The sequence below is a fragment of the Gopherus flavomarginatus genome, chromosome 3 (assembly GCF_025201925.1).
Source record: "Gopherus flavomarginatus isolate rGopFla2 chromosome 3, rGopFla2.mat.asm, whole genome shotgun sequence".
NCBI classification, from domain to species: domain Eukaryota; kingdom Metazoa; phylum Chordata; order Testudines; family Testudinidae; genus Gopherus; species Gopherus flavomarginatus.
The window spans coordinates 204,406,716-204,433,239 of record NC_066619.1 but is presented as its reverse complement, the minus strand read 5'-3'; the positions used below and the strand labels follow the sequence as shown (position 1 = coordinate 204,433,239).

Below are 26,524 nucleotides of genomic sequence, written 5' to 3'. Positions count from 1 at the left end.
TCTGGGTGGCTCAAAAGCTTGTCTCTTTCACCTGTAGATGCTTGTACAATAAAAGATATTACCTCATCCACCTTGTCTCTGCAATATCCTGGGACCAAAACAGCTACACCTACACCACATCATTCTCAGTTAATATTTCATTTCTGCCAGAAGTTGACCCTAGCATGACTGTCTTCCTGTAAGCAGTTCAGAACATTGTTCTTGTGCAAAGCAGACAGGACCCCCTATTCAAGCCTGTGTTTTCTGCTTGACCAGTCTTCTTTCCTTTCAGTCCTCTGTGCAGTAGGTTATTCTACAGTTCATTGCTCCTGGGCTGCTGATACGGCTCAGCATGCATGTCATCTAGGCATGCTGTGCCCTGTAGAAGCAGAATGAGATAGCTGCCCAGATTTTCCTAGAATGTACAGAGATAAAAGCATATAGGAGTTTGGGTTCCCCCAATACCTCTTCCAATCAGTTCCCCAAGGACTCTATTCAACTCCAATCTCATCACTCAGGTTTTATTATTGGCATAAACGAAGACTACACATGTGTAAGGACTGGCTACAGGGATAACCACAAATCCAAAGAATACAACTATTGGTTATTTTATACACAAGTTTAACCCAGTACTGACGCATGTGTCTTCCATTGTACATTATATCATGCACTTTATAATTGGTTAGATTATTTTCAAGACCAGTCCCTGAACATATCATCTTGGTTTCTTTTCAGTAATTTAATTTTCCTCACCCTTGAATTGTGACAAATTGTAATTCCAATACAAAATCAAGAGTTTCTATGGGCTTCAAGGATTCTCAGATTAGCAGAGTTTGCTTTTATCAGAATGCTGTATACTGCACACAACAAAAGAATCCAGGAATAAATCCCCATTTTTAGTATTCCACGTTATCCACGTTCTACATAGAGGGAGCCACGTGAGCAGCAGAAGAATTTTCTCTTTGCATTGATCTGTGATTAGAATCAGTGCTTGGTTGAGATTTTCTCCCTGTAAACAGTTGTTTGACCACCTCTACTTCAGGACAGGTGAATGTGTATACATAAAACAGCTTATTCTTAGATTTTGTTCAGCCTCCATGTCACTGATTTCTTCTCCACTAGGAAGGGGGACCTGAAAGCCTCAAACATCTACTATCACTCAGCAGCAGGGAAAAACTGGTGAATTTTCTTGCCTAGGTAGGTTAGCGCTGGTAAGATGAATGTCCAAAGTTGTTGTTTTTGTTTCAGTGCATCCTGACATGATATTAAGTATGGCATGATTTGCTATTAAGATTCATATGGAAACATAAAGGATAAAGAGTGAGTTTTTAAGTTCTGTATAAGCCTACAAAGTGCAGTGGACTAGCTTTCCCTAATTTGGCTTACTATAATAATTAAAACATGCGATCAGCTGGGCTAACAGTAGACCATCCAAACACTAGGTACCACTTGAACAAGATTGGAGCCCAAATATAATTACTCATAGTAACTATTGGGTTGAAAAGAACTTTAGATCACCCAAAATATAAAAAAAAATGAGCACCTATTCATCCACACTACTTTACCAGCTCTGCACAATTTGTTTTTTAAATTCTTGCTGCCAAGGCCCTCTCCCTTAGCTATGCTCATTTATAATCAGGCATTTATCCCTAGGAAATATCAAAGTGACTTATGGGTAAAACCTGAGATTATTCAGTTCGGATAGCTGTCCCTGGGTCCTGATTTTAAATTGTACCAGGACCTGTAATAATGTGAATGATATAAAGATCCTGTATTTTCAATATTTACAAGTTAAATATTTCACTGTGAAATCTGCATACAAGTCAGTTCTATCTAGACCTTTAACCATATTGGGAAGTTGTCCCCGGAGCAAACTGGAATAAAGGTTTTAATTTCTAAGATATATACAATTTTGACTGAAAAAGATGTTGATAAGAAAACAACACAGATGAAAAGACAGGAGAGAGTTTGGACAAACATTGATCTGGATGAGTGTGTATCTATAAGGGAAAGGGGATATACGTCTTCAATTTGTATAGCTCATAAAGGATTTTTTTTTATGAATTACTGTATAGATGTCGTTTGACTCCAGTTAAGATCCATCATATTTTTGCTACTATGGAGGTGCTCAGAGTATTGTGTGAAAGAGGCAACATACTTACACATATGGTGGTTGTGTCCAGCAATTGGACAGTTTTGGGAGGAAATTATTAAGAAGGTTAATCTATGACAAAATTGCAGTTGCCTAGAAATCCCCTAACATGATTATGTAATGCTCCAGTAAAGGATCTATATTTCATCTTCCCTCTTATCTCAATCATTTACTCATTAGCTCATCTGACTTCCAAAAAAATAAAGTTCTTCAACCAAACTCTTTTCTTTAGGAACTCCCTTTTTTTGAGATAGGAAAAAGATAGGATGAGATAGGATGCTTTATTTATAAGAATGCCGTTCATTACTGCCTTTCCAGCATCCCAGAGAACACTTTGATTGACCCGTTCATGATCATTTTCTTCTATACGTTCCTGAATGTTTTTTCCACCCCTTGAATTCAACACACACCAAAGCCCTATCCAACTGCCTGGCCTTTGTTGTTGCAGTGAATCCTAGTCTTTCAATCTAATCTATGCAGGGGATTGATCAAACCAAGTTATAACTCCCACATTAGCTTTTTCAATCAAAGCCAAGCCCCTAGAAACAAAAATCACATCAATCCTGGAATAAAATCCATGAGTTGCAGAATAACATGTAGTTCCTAACATCCAGGTTCATTTCCCTCCAGACATTCACCAGATCCCTATATTCTATATGATGCAACAAATTTGCACTTCCTCCTCCTGAATGCCCTCTGAGTACATTTGATCCATCTAATGTAGGATTAATCACCTTGTTAAAATTCCCCTTTAGAATAATATCTCCTTCCCTAAAATTTCCTAAATCTCTAAAAACTGATTAAAAAAGCTTACCCCCTGAATGGGAGCATATACATTGGCAAACATGAGAAGTTTACCTTTCATGGACCCCTTAATTAAAATACTTCAGAGTTATGAACACCTCGGGAGTGGAGGTTGTTTGTAACTCTGAACAAAACATAATGGTTGTTCTTTCAAAAGTTTACAATTGAACATTGACTTAATACAGTTTTGCAACCTTACTATGCAGAAGAAAAATGCTGCTTTCCCTTTATTTTTTAGTAGTTTACGTTTAACACAGAACTGCACTGTGTTTTTTGTTGTGCTTTTTGTTTTGTTTCCGCTGCTGCCTGATTACACACATCAGGTTCCAAATGAGGTGTGCGATTGACTGGTCAGTTCCTAACTCTGGAGTTCATAACTCTGCAGTTCTACTGTATGTCTGCTCTCAGTATGTATGAGTTGTGCTGACAATTTAATTGCTTTTTATTGTTAGCAGCTAGGTGGTCTATTACTGGAAAAATGTGACCCCCCCCCCTCCTCCTATGGAATTATGGTATAGTAAAATATAGACCATCCTTGTAATGGGAAAGCTTTCACACAATGTACATGCATAAGAGAAGTGTCAAAAAGATGAGAGTGATTTAGAAACCTGAACACCTTTTTAAGTGTACTCAAAGGAGGTGGGCTCAACAGCCTGCAAGCCAAAATCTTTAACTAGGTTCTTTGAATATTAATCTGATCCTGACTAAGTTATGTAAAATGGATTATGTTAATATTTTATTGTAACTTTGCCTCAGTAAAAGATTTCAAATAATACATACAATAAATAGTACATAAATAAACAACAATATTGAAGAAACCACACAGACACAGTTAATTTCCAAACTAACATGTTTACTAACTATATATAAATATACAAGTCTAGCTACATATATATACTGCTTCTCTGGTGGCTTCTGCTATAGAGATGGAGGCCCATTAGAGGGATCCCAAACTATTTCAAGGTATACTCTTCTGTTCCTGTACACTCCAGCAACATTATACTGCACCGTCTCAAATCAAGCAAATTGTTATTATTAACTGAAATTATTTATTAAAAAGCTATTTGCACTTGAGGCAATGTACTTCAGCACAAAGACTGACTCTCCGCTGTTACATATCCAATATTATATGTACTTAACATTATATACCTTATCCTGCCATAAAAATTAATCTTTTCTTTTACTTTGCAGCTCATGTTATTTAGAAAGCAAAGCATAGCAACGCAGGCAGGCAAATTGCCCAGTGCGGTGTGACATCTAATATACCCACCCCTTTAGTTTTCTATAAAAGCCATTAACTAACAGTGATCAACAATGAAAAAGAAGCTTTATGTACTTGTTCCTCCCTTCTGAAACTATGAACAGCCTAATGGAGCAGTTTAGGAAATGGATTGGATTTGATGCCAGAGGTACGTAACAAGAAATCTTGTAATACATTAGCTTATATTTTACCTTTTCTTGCCTTAAGATAGGTTTTTAGAATCCACAACCAAAATCGGGGTGGGGAATAATCTCCTTTAATTTGGAAGCTTGCTCCAAAGTTTTATTAATGTATGGTGAGAATACACAAAGAAAAGGAGAGAAACAAGCGATGTAATGAAAATTTATACCCATAATGAGTGTGACAAATGGAAATATGTATTTAGAAGTAGTAATAACTTATCTTTTAATGCTACACTTTTAACTAAACAATGCCCCCTATAAGTGATGGCAGTGTTTATGAATTGGTAGATTTTAAGGCCAGGAGTGAGGGACTAATGTGATCATCTAGTCTGACCTCCTGCATAACATGGGCCACACAATTTCCTGAATTAATTTCTGCTTTAGGTCCAATACCTGTAGTTGATCTAGAAAGTATCCTTTAGAAAAAACATTCAATCTTGATTTTAAAATTTTCCAGTGATGGACAATCCACGACAACCTTTGGAAAGTTATTCCAATGGTTAATTACTCTCACAATTAAAAATGTGCCTTATTTCTTGTCTGAATTTGTCTACTTCTAACTTCCAGCCATTAAATCTTATACCTTTGTCTGTTAAATTCAGGAGCTCTCTATTATCAGATTTTTGTTGCCTATGTAGGTACTTCTTGAGTGTGAGCAAATCATTTCTTCTCTTTGATAAGCTAAATAGACTCAAGGAGCTCTATCACTATAAGGCATGTTTTCCAATCATTTAATCATTCTCCTCTGAACCCTCTCCAATTTTTCAACATCCTGCTTGCTGTGGACATCAGAACTGGACAAGGTATTCCAGTAGCAGTTGCACCTTTGGCAGATACAGAGATAATATAACTTCTCTATTGCAAATCAATATTACCTGTTTTATACATCTAAGGATCACATTAGCCCTTTTGGCCACAACATTGCTTTAGGAGCTCATGTTCAGCTGATTATCCACCATGACGCCGAAGTCTTTTTCAGAGTCACAATGGCCCAAAATAGAGTCCCTCCAGCCTGTAAGTATAGCCTATAGTCTTTGTTCCTTGATGTATGTTCTTACATTTGGCCATATTGAAACTCAGATTGTTCAATTGGACCCTGCTTACCAAGTGATCCAGATCTCTCTGTACAGTGACCTGTCCTCTTCATTCCGTATCACACCTCCAATCTTTGTGTCATCTGCAAATCCTGTCAATGATGATTTTATGTTTTTTTTTCCAAGTGATTGATAAAAATGCTAGATAACATACATCCCAGAACCCGTCCTGGCAGGACCCAGCTTGAAAGACATGCTCCTTATGATGATTCTCAATTTACAATTGTATTTTGAGCTCTATCAGTGGGCCACTGTTCAATCCATTTAATATGAGTCATGTTGATTTTGTATTGTTCTAGTTTCTTAATAAAAATGTCATGTGGTACCAAGTCAAAAGCCTCATAGAAGTCTATTAGATCAATACTATTACCTGTATCAACCAAACTTGTAATCTCATCAGAAAGGATATCAGGTTAGCCAGGTCCTATTTTCCATAAACTCGTGTTGATTGGCATTAATTTTATTGCTTTCTTAATTCTTTATTAATTGAGCTCCATATCCGCCATTGCATTATTTCGTTAAATACCATTAGCACTTATGTTGTTTCATACACTCAGACACAAATCTCAAAACACATTACCTGTGCTGAATTACATGCTTGCTACTTCTTTCAATACATCGCAAATGAAAATATTCACATTGCAAATATATGATCAGGCAGGTTGCTCTAACATATTTAGACATTACTGTAGGATGCTCGGTTACCATAGTGTTCTAAAATTAGAGTATTTTCATGAGAAATCTGTAAGTGACATAAAGACAGTCCTGAAACCCTTACTCACATGATGAGATAGGGCTGAAAGAGCAGACTCTAAAATACTTGGTAATATCATGTATTATTACAAAAGTATCTACATGAATACATGCAATACTATGTGTGCTTATTGTAGTTGTTATGTATGGTACTGGAATTGCATGTTACATATTTTCACGTGCCATATAAAGCACTATTTTGCTGAATAAACTATCTTGAGTTTTGTTGGAGTATGTCTGTCATATGATATACAGGTGAATGATACCATACATACTAAGCACTCCCCTAGCCAGTGCAGCAAGTTGGAGCAGAGATACAGGGAAACATGGCCTCTGTTATAAGGACTCCTTTGCGGGCTCAGCCCGGGCTGGATTGCTTATTGTGACATGAAAGAAACAGATACAGACATGCTATGAATTCACTTTGCTTATGCTCAGTGGTAGCTGGATCTGCTCCTCTGATACCAATTGCAACATAAGTGTAAGGTGACTTGAGGAGGAGTTAAACCACCACTTAACTGTGGTGGTGAGGTCTGAAGTCCCATATGTCAGCTGGATATCTCTCCAAGAAATTCACTTGAGCTCCATAGAGAGATTCTGCCTGGCTGCTTGCATAGGGGTGATGTAGGGTAAGGTGGGTTCCTTGCCTTGTGACAAGATTTAGCTCAGACCAGTAAAAGTATTTGAGGAGCCTTGGGAATAAAAAAGTGGTACACAAATAAACATTTAAGGTGGGATTTTCAAAAGAAGTCAGCATTGGTCTAACTCTGCTTCTGTTGGAGTCAATGGAATTTTTAACAATGACTTCAATGGAATCAGAGTCAGGCCAGTGTTGCTTGCTTATTATAGCCCTGTCAACAGTGCCAAATTCTGCAAACAGTTGCCAGAATATGTATGGTGGAGTCCAGGGGTACTACCAGAAGATGTAAAGATGTGGAGTAGTGACTTTTATTTTTTTTAGGATCTGACTAAAATATTGGCCTTTAGACAAGATAAAGACTTAGACTTTTCTTTTTGTACTCAGCCTTGAAAATGGGGGAAAAACACACAACTGCACTTTTCAGAAAGAGATCTAGGAGGCATTGCAACTGTCACAATTTCTTTCATGCCCCACTCTTCCTCTGGGACTGAAAGAGTAATTAACTGCAACTCTTGAAAGGGTGCAGCTCACTTCCTGCTGCTGGCCCAGTCAGATCTGTTGGACACCACAGGTTAATGGCAGAATCAAGAATCTACCCATTTCTCACCCCTCTCCATCCTCCATCACCACTTGCTCTCTGGAGTGGCTAAATCTAGGATCTAGTCCTTGAGCTCTGCACAGGAACCACCCAAATCCCAGGTAGTCTTAATGTGGCCACAGAGAGGCATTAGGAGATGGAGGCCTACACCCCATTGCTTGTTTTGTGTGGCTCCATTAGGGATAACACTCTATCCCTAAATAGGCTGCAAAACTATTGAACCTACTTCCTGCTAAAATAAGGTTTGTGTGGATGGATGGGTGGTTTGTTGGTTGTGGTGGTTGTTTTTTTGGGGGGGGGTTGGGGGCAGGGTAGTTAGTAGTTGTTAAGAATTGAGCTGAGGGAATCACCTATTCTTAGATCCTCAGTATTATTTCTAGGTGAAGCTTCTTTGGGTTACTATTGTTCTGTTTTTTACATGACGAGCTAGCATACAATATCTTCCATATAACCACCGTTAACTAAAGCACTTTGCCAAACTGTTGATCCTATTAGGGCTCTGTTGTACATGGTCATTGTTAAAATTCCCTCCTTTTGATGTTGGGAAGTAGAAGGCTCTATTCAAAAACCTCAAAGGATGGTTCAACACTAAGCATTCTGTGTAACTACTATATTTCAAGTTCTTTATTATATCCACTTCTGTAGCTCTTCAACTATTTGAATACCAATAAAAAACCCTTGGAGTAATAAGATAAAACCTCTCTGCTTCAAAAGTTTGGAGCCATGCTATAACTCTACATGAATTTTTCTTGGTTATCTCTAACCTTTGAGGTTGTAGCCCTCTAGCTTTTGTCCTCAAACATTCAATAATGAGAGAGTGAAATTTATTTTAAAATATTGTTTCCCCTTTTAGCTTATTTGTAAGACTCAAAGCCTGACCCTACCTAGTTAATAGGAAGTTACTGGGAGCGCCAACTGCTCAGCATCTCATAGTAGGTGTGTTAACATTCTGCAGATTGAGCCCTTATTAAAATATCTCTCCATTAAGCCTTTGTCATGACATGCCAAGCTACAGGGACCGTTAGTTTATCTTAAAGGACTATAGTTAAAAAACTATAAGGATATGCTATTTCGTGTTTTGCTGTTGCCAAGGCTCAATCACTGTCTGATTGCAGTGGATGTTTAGGATAGACTCAGCTAATCTTCTAATGCACAACTCTCTTGGAATTCTAAAACATCTTCAGGAGGGAGCTTTCTATTTTAGAAACCAAATACTAGCTGGTTATAAACTCCTCTCTGAAGGGGCATTAGAAGCCTGTTTCATGAGGAACTTCTGCCTAATGTAACATTTAAACCATTACCCTTTAAAAGTTTTAACAAAAAAAAACCAAACCAACTACTGCTAACTTTTCATCTTGTCCAATGTTGAGGATTGCTGGAAAAGATAAGGCTATACTTAACAAGGAAACCATTGCCTTCTTTGGAAGAAAGAAAGAAGTTTGACCATGAGTTTGCCATGTCTACTTCATTCCATGGGCTGCACAATATTGTCCAAACCCGGAGCAAGATACGAAAGATCCTGTGGATGTTAGTGGTCCTGGGCTCTATCATCATTGTCACTTGGCAAATCTGGAATCGATTCTCCAATTATTTCAGCTGGCCAACCACAACTTCAATAATAGTTCAGTATGTGGAAAACATTGAGTTCCCTGCTGTGACTTTTTGTAACATGAACAGGTAAGATACATCAAATGCATGCTGCAATAACAGATTTCTTTAATGTCCTAAAATGTATCATTATTCTGCAGAACATCTATACAAATAAAACAAAACATGGGGACAGGCTACAGTCAATTTTCAACCAGGTGGACAGGGAGTTAGTTTCATGCTGCTAGTGGACGTTGAATGAATTGAAGAAATTCCTGAGCAACATTTTAAATATTTTACTGTACTCAATACATCTGACTGCTCACAGAGCACAGTTCAAGGATACAACCGGCAACATATGTTGTTCAGAATTAAGGGCCAAATCCTATTCCATTTACTTAAGTGAGCAGCTCCTGACTTATTTGAACAAATTAGGTAAGTAAGACAAACAGAGTTTGGCTCTACAGAGATTACAGGTTCTTTCCCATAGTTCTGGGTAAAATATTTAACTAAAGAGGAAGACATTTCAAAATTAGGGGAATTTTTGACACTGAATTTCACTACCGAATAGAGAGATTTTAAGAGATTGTTTTAATCCCTCTCGGGTCAGGAGTCAGTCTCAGCGTAGGCCATCAGAAATCATACTTTACTGACAGGTAGAATGTACATACATTATATAACCACAGGGTCACGAGTATATTTAAGTGATAGATGCTCATCCTGTAATCTTTTCTAAGGGACTGTTGCCAATTCCATCACAGGGACCAAACATAGATGCCAAAATTTGCAAGCCTAGGAGGCTAAAACTAGGCTTCTAAATCCTTTGTTAAGTTCTTACACGAAGAAACCTGATTTTCAGAGGTGCAGAGCCCCAGCAGCTCCTGTTGACATCAGTGGGTTGATGGCTGTTCAGCACTTCTGAAAACTGGATAACTTTTATTTAGGAACTCATTTTAGGAACCTACACTTCAAAATATCAGCAATAATTCCCAAATCAGTTTAAAGTGCAATATTATTTGTATACCTGACTCAGATTCAGCTGGATACTTTTTAAAAGAGTATATTGAACTTGCTGGCTCATTACTATAGCAAGCATTAGGTCCAATCTCAGAACCCATGTAGCGTTTCCCCACAATGTTCCACTGGGGAAATGAGCTTTGCTGTCTCCTATCTCCCAGTAGAATGAGTCACAGGTTTAACTCTCAGATCTCTGAGGCTCCCTTGGCCCTCGGTCCCTCCAGCTATAAAGCCATAGCAGGTAGTGTTGCAGAAAATGCAATGCCACTACTAGAAGCCCATTTAGAAAGCAAAAGATGATACTATAAAATTATTAAACTAAGTAGGCAGGGTAATCACATATGCACCATGACGAGGGTGGGTGGTGGGAAATACTTTAAAAGTACAATGCAATTATTGTAACTATAGCTGCAGAATGTTATAGTTACTTATCAGCAATTCAGAGCATGGCAGCTGGCCACTAACATGTCAGTTTGCTTCAACCCCCAGCTGTTCATTTCAATCTTTATTATTTATTTCTGGATTTAGTTAGGATGTGGTGTGCTTTCAAAAGTAAAATTACAACCAAAGTTAACCCAGGAAGTAATAGCATTTTGTTGAGTTGCAATAAGATCTTTCTACCCTTTCAGCCCACTATTTTTAGATATTAAGATACATTTGATCCATTTATTATCCTTCAGTATAAGGATATTTTAATATTAGTATTAGCATAAAATAGCAGTCCCAGAACCAAGTCATATAGTAATGGTTTATTATTCTCTGTTCAACACCTTAAGTCCAAGTCTACAATGGCTGTTCAGCAAATCCCTAATTCACATCCCCATCAGAATCGTTTAACATTTTGTATGGGAAAGGTGTTTTTAGGCCCCATAATATTTTAGGATGTTTGAACTAATGCTAGGAGTTAGATCTCCATCTCCACTCATGATTTATACCACTGCCTGCCACCAGGCTTCAGCAGTGCAAGATGGTTAGAACCTTCTCTATTCCAAGAAGCTGTGGATGAATAAGGTAGGTACAACCTCTTCTGCAGAGAGACTGCTGTAAACAGACCAAACTGGGAGCTGTCTAAGTGATGCACCAGGATATTCTCAGTTTTCAGGCACAAAGGGTAACCCGATCTATAAAAAACAAGATTGTGTTATCCATTCATTGTAATGCAGAGTAAGGTGTGATTCCGATGGACTAGACAGTTAGTGTTTGAGGGACAGTTGCATAAAAAATACTGTGGTTACTCTTTTAACTGTTCTCTTTCCTACTGACAGATTCCAAGTCCATGCAGTAGCCAATCTCAGTATTATTTTTTTCCTTTGGAGCATTGTGTCTGGAGTTCTTCATGCATTTGATACTGACAACAAGTTCTCTCAAGAGTTAAAGGATTTCCTTCAGGGAAACCAAAACTTCAGCATTGAAGAGTTTACAAGGAATAATGGCTTTTATCTCAACAGCAGCACTTTGCTAGAATGTGATTTTTTTGGGCAGCCATGTTACCCGGAGGTAATATTTTTGCTTTTTTCGTAAGAGTAACAATGAGACAAAAATGTAATATTGTGTCAAAAATAGACTGTTTATAGATCTTATCTATAGTCACAAACTGAGACTAATCTGAGTCACTTTATACCAAATTACATTGTGATGGATAAGTCTGATTTTTCAAAGGCCACCTTTCAAGTGCCTTACAAGATCTGATCCTGCAGCCCTTATATATGCAAAATAAAACTCCCACTGATTTCAGCAGGAGTTTCTGCATATGGCTAATCAATGGGATTACTCATGTGCTTAATTTTAAGCACATGCCAAAGTGCTAGTCAGGGCTGTACTCCTCCCATGGAAAATGTATCAATTACATGCAGAAATAAGAGGGATACTTAACAAAGAAAGGCAAAGTAAAATTTTTAGAATTTTTGAGCAAAAACAGAACCGAGGGCCTGATTTCTAACCCCACTTTACATCTATTTTATGACTATACTTCAATAGAGTCACTCCCAGTTTACACTAAAGTGAGAACAAAATTAGATCAACAATCTTTCAGTTTCACCTAACCTTTATTGAGAATCTACAGCATGCTTAGAATTACTGATAGAATTGTGTTGACTCTAATTTAAAATATATTAGCAGTAACAACAAGCCCTTGCAGCTATGACTTCAAAGCAATGAAAGACAATCAAAACAGCAAATTTACTTAGTCACACTATTCAGGCCTAATACGACTGCAGTAATATGCAAGTACTAGTCCATACTCATCTAGTTTACTATGGCTTCATACATTCACTTGAAACAAGCAGCAGCTACTGAACTAAACATTATCTTCTGAAAATTAAACTACTTGGAAGTGATCAGCCATTTCCTTATGGAGAAATCCTGTAGAATTTAAGAGGGATAAAACCCATAGTATCCTATAAAGGTTACTCTAGGTAACCCACAGATTTAATAGAGAATGATAGTCCTTCTACAGAACTGCATAGGCTGGTTTCTGTCAAAAGGATCTCATACTGTAGGACAGTTTCAATCAGGAATTTACATACTCAACTGCCATTTTCACAGGAGCACAAGCAGATCATTTAGAAAATTTAGTCCATAAAACATCCCCAAATCCACTAGCTTAGGTTTAGAATATCTTGTTTCAATTTTTAATTTTCTGTTTGTTTTTATTGCTTTAAAGGATTTTGAACATGTCTTTACTGAATATGGAAACTGCTTTACTTTTAATCACATGGATCTTCCAGCAAGGAGAAGAGTGAGTGTTTCTGGAAGAGGCTTAAGTTTACTTTTTGATATCAAACAGGTATAGACATCACAATAAGATATATACCTAAACATCCTTTAACTTGTAGCTTCAAAGATTTGAAAGCTTGAAGGGACCATTGTGTTAATCTAGTCTGATCTTCTGCATAACAAAGGTCATATAATTCCACTCATTAATTCTTGCATCAAGCCCACTACTTCTGAAGTGAGCTAGAGCATATGTTTTAGAAAGACATCCAATCTTGATTTAAGAATTCAAGTGCCAGAAAAATCCACCACATTCCTTGGTAAATTGCTCAGATGGTTATCATTACATTTGGCTTGTATGAAATTAATAATCCAAGGGCAAATGCAGGACTTGCTACATCTTCAAAAACTAGAAGTAGTAATGTGAGAATGAAAACTAATTTAAAACATCTTCAGGATAGTGCCCTCTACTTTATTCACTGGTTTATTTGATTTTCCATAAAAGTCTGTTCAGAACTCCAGGAGACAGTCATTTGGGGCCAAGTCCTGAGTGGTGCTGAATACTGACTTCAGTAGGAGCTGCAGCTACTCAGAACCAATTAGAATTTGCCCCTAATTGGTTACCTTGGATCACTATTGGCAGATTTCCTAAGATACCACCACCAAATACAGAAAACTGCCATGTTACCAATAGGGAGGAAAATATTCTAAATAAGATCAAGGAAGAAAACGGAAAATCTATGATGATTTTAAAAAGGGGAGGGGAAGCGGCTGAGCACCTAGCATTTCTCATTAAGCGGTGTAAGGAATAACAGTGGAAGCTTCTGGCGGGAATAATGGGAAATGTGCTGGAACATGAAGACTAGTTGTCATGTAAAGAAATGATTCTCAGGGTTGTGAAAGAATCTTACATTATCCCTCAGTGGAAGTTAGGGAGAGGAGAAGAAAGAAGAAAAATTAATCATTTTGTAAACTTTAGGTACCAAAGGACATTGAATTTCATTTACTTTTATATTTGGGTTTTTTAATTGTCAGAGGTGATTTGTCACCCGTCAGGGTAAACACATATCAAACCATTGCTTTTCTAAGGAATTCTTTTTGTATCAGGCACAATTCACTGATGACCCTACTTTTGGCTTTATTGATGCTGGGATAATTTATGTTATCCATTCACCTAAAGAACCTCCACGTTTTGATGGCTTAGGCTTATCAACACCAGTAGGTATGCATGCACATGCTGCAATCAGCCAGCTGAAGGTAAGCAATTTGTATCAGTAGCAGTATCATGCCCTATCTTGCAAATGTATAAGTGCATTTCTAATCTGAAAAGTTACAGTAAAATTGATATTTTGAAGGTTCCATATTTATTCTGTCTCAGTGACTTCCAGAGGAATTTTTCTTCATTTACAAGTAAAAAGCTGAATTCTTTCCTAGTCACATATCACTAGTAATGCAAATGATGCAGACCAAAGTATGTCTGCTTTTAGTTACACCTTGAAAACCCATTGAAAGCTAGCGCTACAGTGGTACTACTATAATTTGGGCCAATAGTATCTTTATTAATGGGAATGATGCATGAAGGAGAAAAGCAGCGTTACTTTCACAACCCAGGCAAGTGTTGCTGGACTGGCAATTAGTAAAAAAAAAGCATAATTTTACTTGTGAACTGAGCAAATTTGCTCTGGAAGTCATAGAGACAATAAAAACAGGGCCCGACAATACTATATTTACATACAATTTTTACTGAAAAACACCAGCCTGAAAACAGTGCAGATTTTCTATACTATATGCACAGAGATCATGGAGGTAGTGGATATTCTGCAGGGATTAAAATTACTCCCTCGTGTTTCTGCTAACCACTCTTGGGATGCTGTTTGAAGGCACATTCCCTTAGGGCATCCATTTCAGACAGATATTTTGGACCTGCTTAGTTGGGTTAAAGAGGGAGTATTTTGACTACTATCCCATTAAACCACAAAATGTGTATACATGTGCATTTTAAAACAAAAATACTCTTCAAGAACACAGTTCTGTGTTTCTCCTTCATCAGTGGGCAAGATAGCTAGAAAGTCAAAAAGAGCAATAGTCAAATTCTCTTCTCACTGAATTTAGGATTTGACCCTGGAAATTCTGCTTTCTGAACTGTTTCAAGGTGCTAGTGTTACTACCAGCTCTTGAAGTCAGTTCTTAGAGAGGAAGTAAGTCCCTGATCCTGCAATGAAACCAGTCAGAGTGGATCCTTCTTCCTTGTAGAGCCCTACTGAAGCCCAGTCTTCCAGGGATTTGTGCTATCAGATTGCACAGCAGAATCAGGACCTAGGAGAGGAACCGATATATTATTTTTTAAAAATAGTTTGATTTTTTTAAATTATACTTTGTTACCAATTTGAGATTTATTTTCGACAGCAATTCTGCTTAACTTCTACCCAAGCATCAGTTAACAATATATCAGATAAAGCTCTGTATTTAAAATAATGACAAGGATATTTTAAAGAGTGCTATTTTTTAAATCTAAAGACAGTTATCCAAGAATACCCTTGGGGAGAATGCAATCCTAACATCAAACTTCAGCACCACAAGATCTACAGCACCTATGGATGTTTGCAGGAATGTAAGGCCAGGCACATACAGGACAAGTGTGGATGTCTGCCATTTCTGCTTCCAGGTACTTCTTGGGACATGCTACATTTGTGCTTCAAAAGGTGCTCTGTGGCTCTTTTTAAATATTCTCCCTTGTCAAGTTTTACTTTCATTTAGAGAGTTCAGTCATCTCAGAATCCTGAACCCAGCTAGTATTGGTTGAAAAAATTAATAAAGTTTTAATGAATATTTTAAATTTCATTTTTCATGTCAAATTTTGATGTTTTACTGAAAGGCATTGAAAAGGTTTGACCAGGTCTAAAACCAACATCTGCTCGGACATCATCCTTCTGATGCACCGTGAAAACTTTAATGAGATTACACCACAAACCTCTAATAGCTTCTGTCTTGTCTTTAATTGACCCCTAAAGCACTGGGACAAAAGCACTTGACTCAGCTGATGGGGACTAGCAGAACTGTAATATATGTGTTATGATCAAAACATCAAAAAGCTCAGAGTGAACTTTCTTGAATCCCATGGCCATCAACAAGGGTATTCTGGGTAGAGGACTAGATTCATTCCCTCAGGGCAGGGAGGTACACATTGCAAGGGGTGCAGATTTTTCATATGATCTAGTTCAAGCTCTTATTTTACACTATTTACACAGAGACTACCCATCATAAAGAACATACATTAAAATAGATTTTACATAAGCCAGATTATTTCAGTATTAAACAGCAGATGGTTAGCAGCAGCAGGAAATGTATAATATAAAAAGTGAAGATAGCCTGTGCATTGTATTTAGTATATTCTCTCTAATAACTTATCTAGAGCTTTGTGTGCCAAGAGGTAAGGATTTCCTAATGCTGAAGAAAAGGGAACTCGATTATTGCATCCCTTCTTTATAACCTCAGATCATCTAGCCATACACACACCCTCCCAACTCCAGGCCACCCTGTTTTCTAGCACTCTCCAAAAAAATCAGAAGACCATCCCCCTTAGTGCTAAGTGCAAAGAGAATTACATCACATACATTTTCATTCCCATTGAGTCTTTAGGCATCCACTTTAGAAAGTGTTGGTCTATTCATTCACCACTTTTCTGTAGAGAGTAAATTTATTTGCTCATTAGTAGAGTTGGGCAGAATTTTCTGATGAAAGAGTTTTGTTGGAAAATGCTAGTTCATCAAACCTGAACCGTTTCATGAGAATGGCTTGAGTTCAACAAACTTTCATTGAATCAGCCAAGATTCTGTCAGAAGTCTGCCTGGCAGGATGCCAGGGACCCCAACATTGTAAGGTCTGTGGCTCTAGGTCAGATGCATCACTCCAGGGCTTCCAGGAACTGGAAACCTGAAGCCCTCTAAGGAGGGTTTGGCTCCTGGCTCTGCATCAGGCAGGCTGGATGCCCTTAGAACCCCAGCTCAACCCATATCACATAATATAGAAATCAAGGTTACAGATCAAGCATATCTACAAGAAAAAAAACTGAAGCTATAAGGCTCAAAGAAGCCCAGCTGCCTCTGAACAGCTGTGAAAGGGACAAGTTGGATCAAGCAGGATGTGCCTGTAAGGATAAATCTGGGGTGAAAGCCTAGCTCTCCTGAAGTCAATAAGAGCTTTGAAATTTACCTCAATGGGGCCAGGTCTTTAGGCTGGCCTTAAATATAGTTATTAAACTATCAATCAAAATACTAAGAAATAATACACCTCCTTCTCCCATTTTGTTTACGTAATTAAGAACTGAAGTTTCTGACCTTAGCTCCCTAAAATATTTGATTTACATGATATATTGGGTGGATGCCCTGAAGTCAAAAGGCAGGATTGATAGTCCTACAGCTATAATGAAATTTACTCTTATTTTTAAATTTTACCAAGTTTTTCTGTTCTGTGCCATATTGTGTTGATAACAATGAACAGTGTTGCACCAAACTGATCTTTCAGTCACTGAAAATGTGAAATAAAGCTGTTGATTTCAAAGGAGTTACTTTGTATTTACACTAGTGCAACTAAGGGCAGAAACTGGCCCACTAGCTTTAGTGAAGTATTTAATTTGAATTTGTATATTCCAGGCTTTAATGATTATTATTACTATTTTTAAGGAAACGGAACAGAATGTGACCTACAAAAATTCTACAGTTGTGTTTCTCCTGCACTCTGTAAGTAACAGTTTAATTAACATATTAATATTTTTCTATTTTTGAGCTTCATTAGAAATTCATTAGAAGACTCCACGTGTGCACTAGAAAATATCTAGAACTTGATAAGAAAACGAATATGACATCGGAACTGAACTAGAACATATATGGTCAGGTCATTACACAGTCTCAAAATGACTAATGGCAACAGGGCATTGAATAAATGTCTTTTTTAAAAAAATTGTTACCCATGTTATGAATGACACCTTACGTTTTAAAAACAAAGCCTTCTTATCTATTCATTTGCGCCATTTGTTTTCATTTCTGCATCTCCTGAGTTTGGGAACTGCAGATTAGTCTGCTTCAATTTTCTACTTAGGGACAGCTTTACTTATTGGGGTTTCTGCCTTGGTGCAAGACTCTTGCGTTTCCAGTGCTGCAGAGGGTTAGTGACATTTTTAATCCGTTTTCATGAGTATTTTTAAATGGCAGCACTTTTATTCATATTAGGTGTTGTAAATGTAACCCTCTCACCAAAAACCCTATTCCAGCAATTGTGCTGCAGAAACTTCCTCAGAAGTGTTTTTTGGCCTTGAAGGAAGGATTTATGACTAGCCCATACCCTACACTTTTGCCCAGTGCCCAATCTGGCTACTCTGGGTGCTGCACTTGAGTTCTGCTTCTCTGGTTATTAGAAGTGCTTAGTACTTTAAATATTGAGCCCAAAAATTAGCAGTTACTACTATTATACAGATATTGTTTCTTTCTAGTACTAGAATGAATAAATATCTTCACAGGAGGAACCAAATGTATTTTCAGGGAGTTAGACACTTCTATATCACTTAAACTTTAAAATTGGAATCATATTTTTTTGTTTGTTTCTAAAACAAAAATTGATTCTACATTTGTTAACTATCACGGAAATTCACTTCTACATGCAAATGATCAGTGCACACTGAATTAGAAAATTGTTAGTCACTCTTACAAAATGCATTCTCCTATTGCAAGTGATGAGCCGGTGTATTATTTCTCATCAATGTTGGAAAACACCTTCTGAATACTGTTTTGTATATCATTACCTGAACCTGAACTGAATCTTCATTTTCAACAGCATGAAAGTGTAAGAAAAAGCCATTTAGGTCAACTTTTTGCTTCTATTGGAAGGCTTCTAAGTGCCAGACACAAATGGTGCTCAAATTAAATCTGTTATGACTAAGAATGGATTTTTGTTACCCCTATTAAGGGAGTCATTAATTCCATAATGTTCATGTTCTTAAATATCCATGATCTTCGACATTTGGGGATTTTAGGGAGGAGGTATTTCAGTCAGCAGATATTCTGAGAAGTAGCTGAAAGCTTCAAAGAGAACCTTGAAAGGCAGAAAAAAAGCAAACTTTTAGTTTCATGGAAGGTGAATGGGAGAAGAGCTCAGAGGCAACGTCGCAGTGACACGAAGAACTAGAACTGTAGGCTTTTACCAAGAGCTTTAGTTCCACATTGGGATATGAGATTCTCAGATGGTAAAATAAAATCAATAAATTTGGCTATTTAATACGTTCCGAGTATTTATTACCTAAAAAAGCCCCACAACAACTGCATTTGAGATCCATGTTGAGTTTACCAAGGCTTACTCCAAGGAATCAACATTTATATTATGATCACAGTGGAGGTAATAAAGTCCTACCAGATCTTCAAGTCCATTTCCCCTGAATGCATGAAGTTGTCTCCATGTAGACAATATAGTTGATATACACCTAACCTTGGCAGAAAAGGCAAGGAAGCACCAAAATTACTAACACGGTTTATGTTAGTTACACAAAACGGAAAAGTTAAAGTTTATTTAGGGGGTCCAGATACTGTTCTACATCTTTTTAGTGTGCTTAGCATAGGAAAGGGGTTAGAGAGGCAAAGGTCAGCCACTCCACTGATGAGACTATCCGAAATAGAGTTTGCTAAGGCCACGCTCCCTGGCACCTCCCACATCCTAGAGAAAAATTCACCTTATATTTGGAGTAGGGGAAGGAGGTGGGAGCATTTGCTATGAGAGCCAAGGAAGATCCTGTAAACTTGTATTTCTTTATGCTATTCCAGCAGCATAAAGGGAACACAGTGCCATGCTGAATTTGTATAAAAGATTTTTAAAAATCCTGTCTATATAATTTTGACAATTTAAACTATTTTCTAGCACAGTGACTTTTCCTAAGAATTGCTATGGCAAAATGACAACCCTATATGTGGAATTATTTATTGTCACAATGACCATACAGATCTGAATATCTGTGACTTCAAGTAACAATGGTGGAATGTAGGAACACACAAAAGAAGAGCAAGACAGACAGAATGAATGATGTCTACATATAAAATCTTGCATGTACCGTACTTTAACAGGGATAGTGTAAAAAGACTGGATTATCAAAATGGCAATATATTAAATGGACAAAGTGTTCTTACTGAGATTTACAATGTAATCATCGAGAACTAACAAACATTAGCTCATAGAACATCAACACCAATCCTGCAATCACTTCTGCACACAGAGAAACTCGATGATAAAAGGTCAGCAAGACATGGTCCAATGGATTAGCCTTGAGCCTTAGTGGCAGAAGACCTACATTCCCATTACCAGCTATACAATGAACTTTCTGTGTGATCTTGCACAAGTTGTTTATAAAGACCCGAGCATCCAGCCTCCCAATGAAGTCAGTGAGAATGGCAGGTTCTGAGCACCTCTGAAAAAAATCAGGCAGTTAGGAGTCCTGTACCTCAGTTTCCACCTCCATAAAATGAGAATAATAATACTTATTCACTTTTGTAAAATATTTTGGGATTCACATATAAAGAGCCATCTATAAAGACTATGTTATTTATTGGAGTCAATTAAATTCTATTGGTTAGTTTCCCAAACTTCTTTTGTATAAAACGAAGTATTACAAACTTCACATTCTTTTGAACATACGTAGTATTGATTCATTTTCCTGAAATTTCAGATAACATAGAATTAATGGGACTATGTACAGTAGGAACCCACAATTCCACTTGTCCTGTGCCTTGTGAAGAAACAGATTATCCCAGCACTGTCACCTACTCAAGTTTTGCGAGTGAAAAAGCCTTAAAATTCTTTTCCACAAAGCTGAAGAGAAGTCCAGAGTATATCAGGTAATCTTATTTAAAACTTTGTCTTTACAAGGAATATGTTGGATCATTTACAGATGCCATCTTTATTGATTTACTTACAGGGACTGACTAAAATGTGAACTCTGTTCGGTTACATGAGACCTTACTTTGTATACAATATTAAGAACAATGCCTGCAATAGATATGAAGTATTCTCATGGGAAATTGGCCAAGACACAGTATTTTATTGTTTTATATCTGTTGCTATATCAGTTAGATAACCTAGGAGACTAGTGGTCTCAGGTATTATCCCCCTATTATAGCCAAAAAGTTTTAGAACCCCTCCACCACCTAGCCATAAAGAAAGAGGTGGTGGTTGTGATCCTCTTGAAACCTGTTCATAACCCCCAGGAAGAGAGTTTGCGCAACAGGCAATACTGAGATCTTGATCCGAACACAACTGAAGTCAATGTTACAACTCTACCCTACATCAGTGGAAGCAGGATTTTTCTTTCCCTCAAGATGAAGTAGAAGTACTTGTAAAACCTGAGGAAAGTGAGCTGTCTGCGTGTGGGCCTATTGCTTTGGGTTTAAGGTTACAGGTCAAATATTTAGTTTTATCAATATTAGGCTTAATATAATTCACTCCTCACAGAGAGTACTCAGGTAATATTTGATGCTGTATCAATCCCCAAGAAAAAGTAGATAAGGCAGATAATACAATACTATTTACTAGATTACTAAATATTGTATAACATATAAGTTTTCCAAAAAGGAGACCTTCACTTGGGAAAGAGATCTTTCAGAAGCTTGTGAAATCTACTTTATCAATTGGTTCAATAATATATATCACATATCTACATAACCTCATAGATTACATTAGCTCAATAATAAAGATCTCTGTTTAGTAAATGTATTAACTAATGTAATGTAATGTAATTTGCAACAGGAAAAACATGAGCAAGCACTTGATATAGTCTGTTCTGATAAATTCTTACTGGATTTACTTACTAAAAGTACAGTCTTGCAAGTCTGGAAGAAGAGAACAATTCGTAGAACGTGACATTAGGAAATACAGAATCCAATTGTCAAAGGGTCTTTAATTTGGTCCATAGAACTATTTGTATATCAATAAGCACAATTAGAAGCACAATTAGAAGCTCAGCGTTACGAGCACCTTAGGAATGGAGGTTGTTCGTAACTCTGAAATATTCGTAACTCTGAACAAAACCTTATGGTTGTTCTTTCAAAAGTTTACAACTAAACATTGATTTAATACAGCTTCAAAACTTTACTATGCAGAAGAAAAATGCTGGTTTTAACCATCTTAATTTAAATTAAACAAGCACAGAAACAGTTTCCTTATCTTGTCAAATCATTTTTTTCAAACTTTTACTTTTTTTTAGTAGTTTATGTTTAACACATCACTGTACTGTATTTGTTTTTTTTTTTCCTGATTGCATATTTCCAGTTGCAAATGAGGTATGTGCTTGACTGGTCAGTTCATAACACTGGTGTTGTAATTGAGGCTCTACGTAAAATGCAGTAGATGTGAATAGGTGCATGGACAGATACTATACACACAAAAGCCTGTAGATGCTTTAAAGAATTGCTTGGAAGTTTTGGCCCATAAAATATTCAAATTGCTTAATTGTTTGTGTGAGTGTTGAATTTCTTGTTCTCGAAACCATGGTTAAACATGTATTTTGCATGTGAAAAAGGGCAGACAAAGGGCATGCATATTAAGCATATTATTAAAATAAATCTATATTAAGCCATTGAAAATTCCACAATGACATTATGTATTTCACGTTGTCAATTATTTTATTGTTTGTAAACATTAGACAAACCAGCAATTACTCAATTAACCAAGTCACAATACCAAAAATTATTCTGTTACCAAGTCTGTAGCCAATATGAATCAAGCCAATATATTAATTAGTACATACCATAAATTACCAAATGTAGGGATCTATTGATTTTGGAAGATGTAAAAAGGTAGAGTTAACTATTTACAGCCTTATTACAAATATACACAATAGCAAGTCCTTGGTAATGCTAGGAAGCATAATTAATAGGATCCATTAACAGGGGAATTATTGTTCCTATCAGATGTCATGTACAGTCTAGAATAGTCACCTGATGAGTTTGCAGAAGAAAATTTTGGGCAGCCAATACTTCAGTTTCAATGAAAGTGGGTGAATGAGCTACATTATATCGTTACACCTAAAATTTGTAATCATGAGTCTCCATAGAGAATTCACATTATTAAAAACCATGACCACATCTGTGTTTAACAATATTTTCATTTGACAAATTAAAGTGAAACACTTATTTTTGTGTTCTAAACCAAAATGATTATGGAAAGAGCTCTTATGTTCTCTGTGGTTAAGGTGTCTATTTAGCGGCTATGTGGAATCTCTTTCCTGTTAACCATGGTATCATTGGGCCAGATCCTGATATCCTTATTCTAACTGAGTAATACCATATGTCCAATCCAGCAAAGATTTAGCCATGTGCTTAATTTTACACCCTGAGTAGCCCCAATGAAGTAATGGGGCTAATGGCAGAGGACCAGAGTCACACATGTACATAAGTCATTGCAGGATTGGGGCGCTACTTACAGGGCCGGCTCCAGGCCCCAGCATGCCAAGCTCGTGCTTGGGGCGGCATGCCACGGGGGGTGCTCTGCTGGTTGCCGGGAAGCAAGCGGCGGTCCGCTGGTCCCGCAGCTCCGGTGGAGCATCTGCAGGCATGCCTGCAGGAGGTCCACTGGAGCCGCGGGACCAGTGGACCCTCCGCAGCCAAGTCTGCGGGAGATCCACCCGAACCGCGGGATCGGTGAGCGGCAGAGTGCCCCCCGCGGCATGCCGCCGTGTTTGGGGCGGCAAAATGGCTAGAGCCGGCCCTGGCTACTTATGCAGTAGAGCCCCCTGGTCTCAACTTCCTAGGCCAGCATAGCTACGGTGCTCAGGGGGGTGAAAATTCCACACCTGAGTGCCATACTGTTCCAATTTAACCCTCAATGTATATGCAGCCAAGTCAACAGAAGAATACCATCAACATAGCTACCCTCGCTTGTGGAGATGGAGTTCCTACAGTGACAGAAAACAAATGTTTGGTTGCTGTACTCTCACTGAGTACTGAGCTATGGGCTATTTTGATGTGGGGTTATTTCAACCTCACTTTTTGAAGGTGTTCCATTTTGAATAAATAGTTAAGAGTCATTAGGCAGAAACTCTATAGCCTGACGGTTAGTGCATCCACTTGGAAGGTGTGAGGCCCCTTTCAAATCCTCTCTCAGGTAGTGAGGGTGGGGAGGGAGAGAATTGAAACCAGGTCTCACACATCCCAGATGAGTGCTCTTACCATTGGGCTAAAAGTTATGAGGTAGGTGGTGACTCCTCCTGCTTCTCCAGCCAGTTTTTGAAGGGGACCCTATGTGGTAGGCAATCTCTGAGTCTGCCTACCAGATTGGGCCTCCCAGGTGAGATAGGTGCTCCTCCATCTATCTTCCCTTGGTTCATGTATTGGTGAGAGTCTTTGGTGGGAACCAGACATCAAGATACCAGCACACATTCCCAGAGGCAAAAACTTAGGCTACCAAGGTACTTTTACAGTGGAAAATTTAGCACCTGCATCATTTGGCAACAGTTGAGCATTGGTCTTGTGGATCACATTGTAGCCTAAAACTCTGATCTAGATGCCTTAGTTTAGTGTTTAGGTGCTTGAGTATTCTTGTGGATCTGGGCTCTGCTTAATATCCTTGTCCATGCAAGCTTACTCCCTGTAATACAGTAGTGGACCCTGATCCCTGCATGGCTGGATCACTATGCCTGTGCAGAGTTCACTATATGAAAGGGGTTTTAAGAGGGAAATTCTGGCTGTACTCATCATGAACAGACAGGCTTCCAGCACTTCACAAAAGAGACTGTTCCACACTCTAGTAGAAAACTGCTAGGAAATTTTCCCTGATTATCATCTTAAACACTTTTGTCGGTTTCATTTCATTGCACTTTGACAGCGACTATCATTCCTGTAACATTTTTCCAGTATGAATTTAATTTCTATCTATACAGCTAATGACAGAAATAAGCAGCAGTACTTATTATACTGTCAAATTATACTATCTGTGTGTTTGTCATCAGGGAGAATCTTGTGTATATTGACATTAAATATCATGATCTGAACTACAAAATGACTCGTCAGCAGAAGGCCCGGAGTGTGTCCGAGTTGCTTGGTAAATATTCATTAGTTAATATTTATTTATTTTTTCTTTCAAATCTATTCTTTTTCCAGACACTCCAGTCAAATTTCTAAGCAAGAGTAATGTCCACCTTATTCTATCAGCAACTGTCAATCACTTTTTCTGAACTTAGGTTCTAGGAAGAATGTGCTGCTGTCCCATTAAAAGACTCAGTAGCACAGCAGGTTTTATTTTGAACATTTAAACATTAGATTAATCTTCTCCCATAAACGTTTAATTTTTTTAAATGATGAATTATGTATAATTAGCTTATTTAGTACTTGAACCTGGCAGGGTTTTCTTTGCTTGCTAGGCTAAACCAAATGCTTAGGCTGACATGCATTTATTTTCTTCTATTAAAGCTGATGTTGGTGGCCAACTTGGTTTGTTTTGTGGAGCCAGTATGATTACTATCATAGAAATTGTTGAGTATGTTTTCACCAACTTCTGTTGGCTGTGCATCTTTCTTCTATTGAAAGCACCAGAAATGCCCCAGTGGAATATTCCAGCTCAGAACGAGTGGACAGACAAGGCGGGAATACAAGAATGCTAATGGCTTGTCAAGGCACAAAGCCTCACTGTCTCCTGTAACTTGCCTTCATTTTGAAGATATTAAGAGAAAATTGATATTTAACCTCAACTGGTTTTCCCGACTTAATAGCTATAAATAATGCAACAATGGAATTCTAAACAATAGTCATTGGAAAGACTGTTTCTTTCTCTTATGATGACAAATGTAATCTTTATCTAACCCAATATAATTTTCAGTGGCTGAGCAAATGGTTTATGCTGGCATGTAACACTATTGCATGTATGACACAGAGTTGAAGACTCCTGCAGTTTGGGTAAGCTAAATTAATGGTCTCACAGAGATAATTTCAGCTCTCCAGGGTCACCCTCCATCACTCTCAAACAAATCTTCCTAATAATTATTATTACAGAAGTGATGATACAGTGTTGAAGAGGGTATCCCCACTGACCATAGGATTTTTTGCTGCAGTCCACCTGCAATTATGGTTAAATTCCTATTAAAGTCTATGAAAGTTTTGCCATGGAACTAGCTCAATGGAATTAGGAGTTGGCCCCTAATGCATAACAAGATTTAAATTAGGGTGTGTCAGTCCCAAATTAGAAAAATAAATAAGAGCCTATAGGTCAGCCTACCACAGTGCTTTGAAAGGCAAGAATACCTTGGCATTTGCCCTTAATGAGAATTAGAGATGTAGAGACTGTCCACCCAAGGCCTGTGAAAGTGTGGGATCATTGTCCAGGATGGGTTGTAGATCCCTGATGATGCGTTGGAGGGCAGGCCTTGGGTGGCAGGCCAGTCCTCGCCCACAGACAACCTGCCAACCTGAAACATATTCTCACCAGTAACTGCACACCGCACCATAGTAACTCTAGCTCAGGAACCAATCCATGCAACAAACCTCAATGCCAACTCTGCCCACATATCTACATCAGCGACACCATCACAGTACCTAACCAGATCAGCCACACCATCACCGGTTCATTCACCTGCACCTCCACCAATGTAATATACACCAGCAATGCCCCTCTGCTATGTACATTGGCCAAACTGGACAGTCTCTATGGAAAACGATAAATGGACACAAATCAGATATTAAGAATGGCAATACACAAAAACCTGTAGGAGAACACTTCAA

General features: G+C 37.8%; 1 protein-coding gene across 1 annotated transcript; it reads left to right on the top strand.

Moving 5' to 3' along the window:
* Nucleotides 1-4,273: 4,273 nt before the first annotated feature.
* ASIC5 (acid sensing ion channel subunit family member 5) lies at nt 4,274-25,591 on the top strand. Its single transcript, XM_050946511.1, has 10 exons — nt 4,274-4,344; nt 8,834-9,140; nt 11,333-11,564; nt 12,730-12,852; nt 13,887-14,036; nt 15,297-15,444; nt 17,462-17,518; nt 20,485-20,653; nt 24,760-24,851; nt 25,220-25,591. Exons 1-10 carry the CDS (start codon nt 4,293-4,295, stop codon nt 25,408-25,410), a joined length of 1,521 nt encoding a protein of 506 aa, XP_050802468.1. The 5' UTR covers nt 4,274-4,292; the 3' UTR covers nt 25,411-25,591.
* Nucleotides 25,592-26,524: the final 933 nt, after the last annotated feature.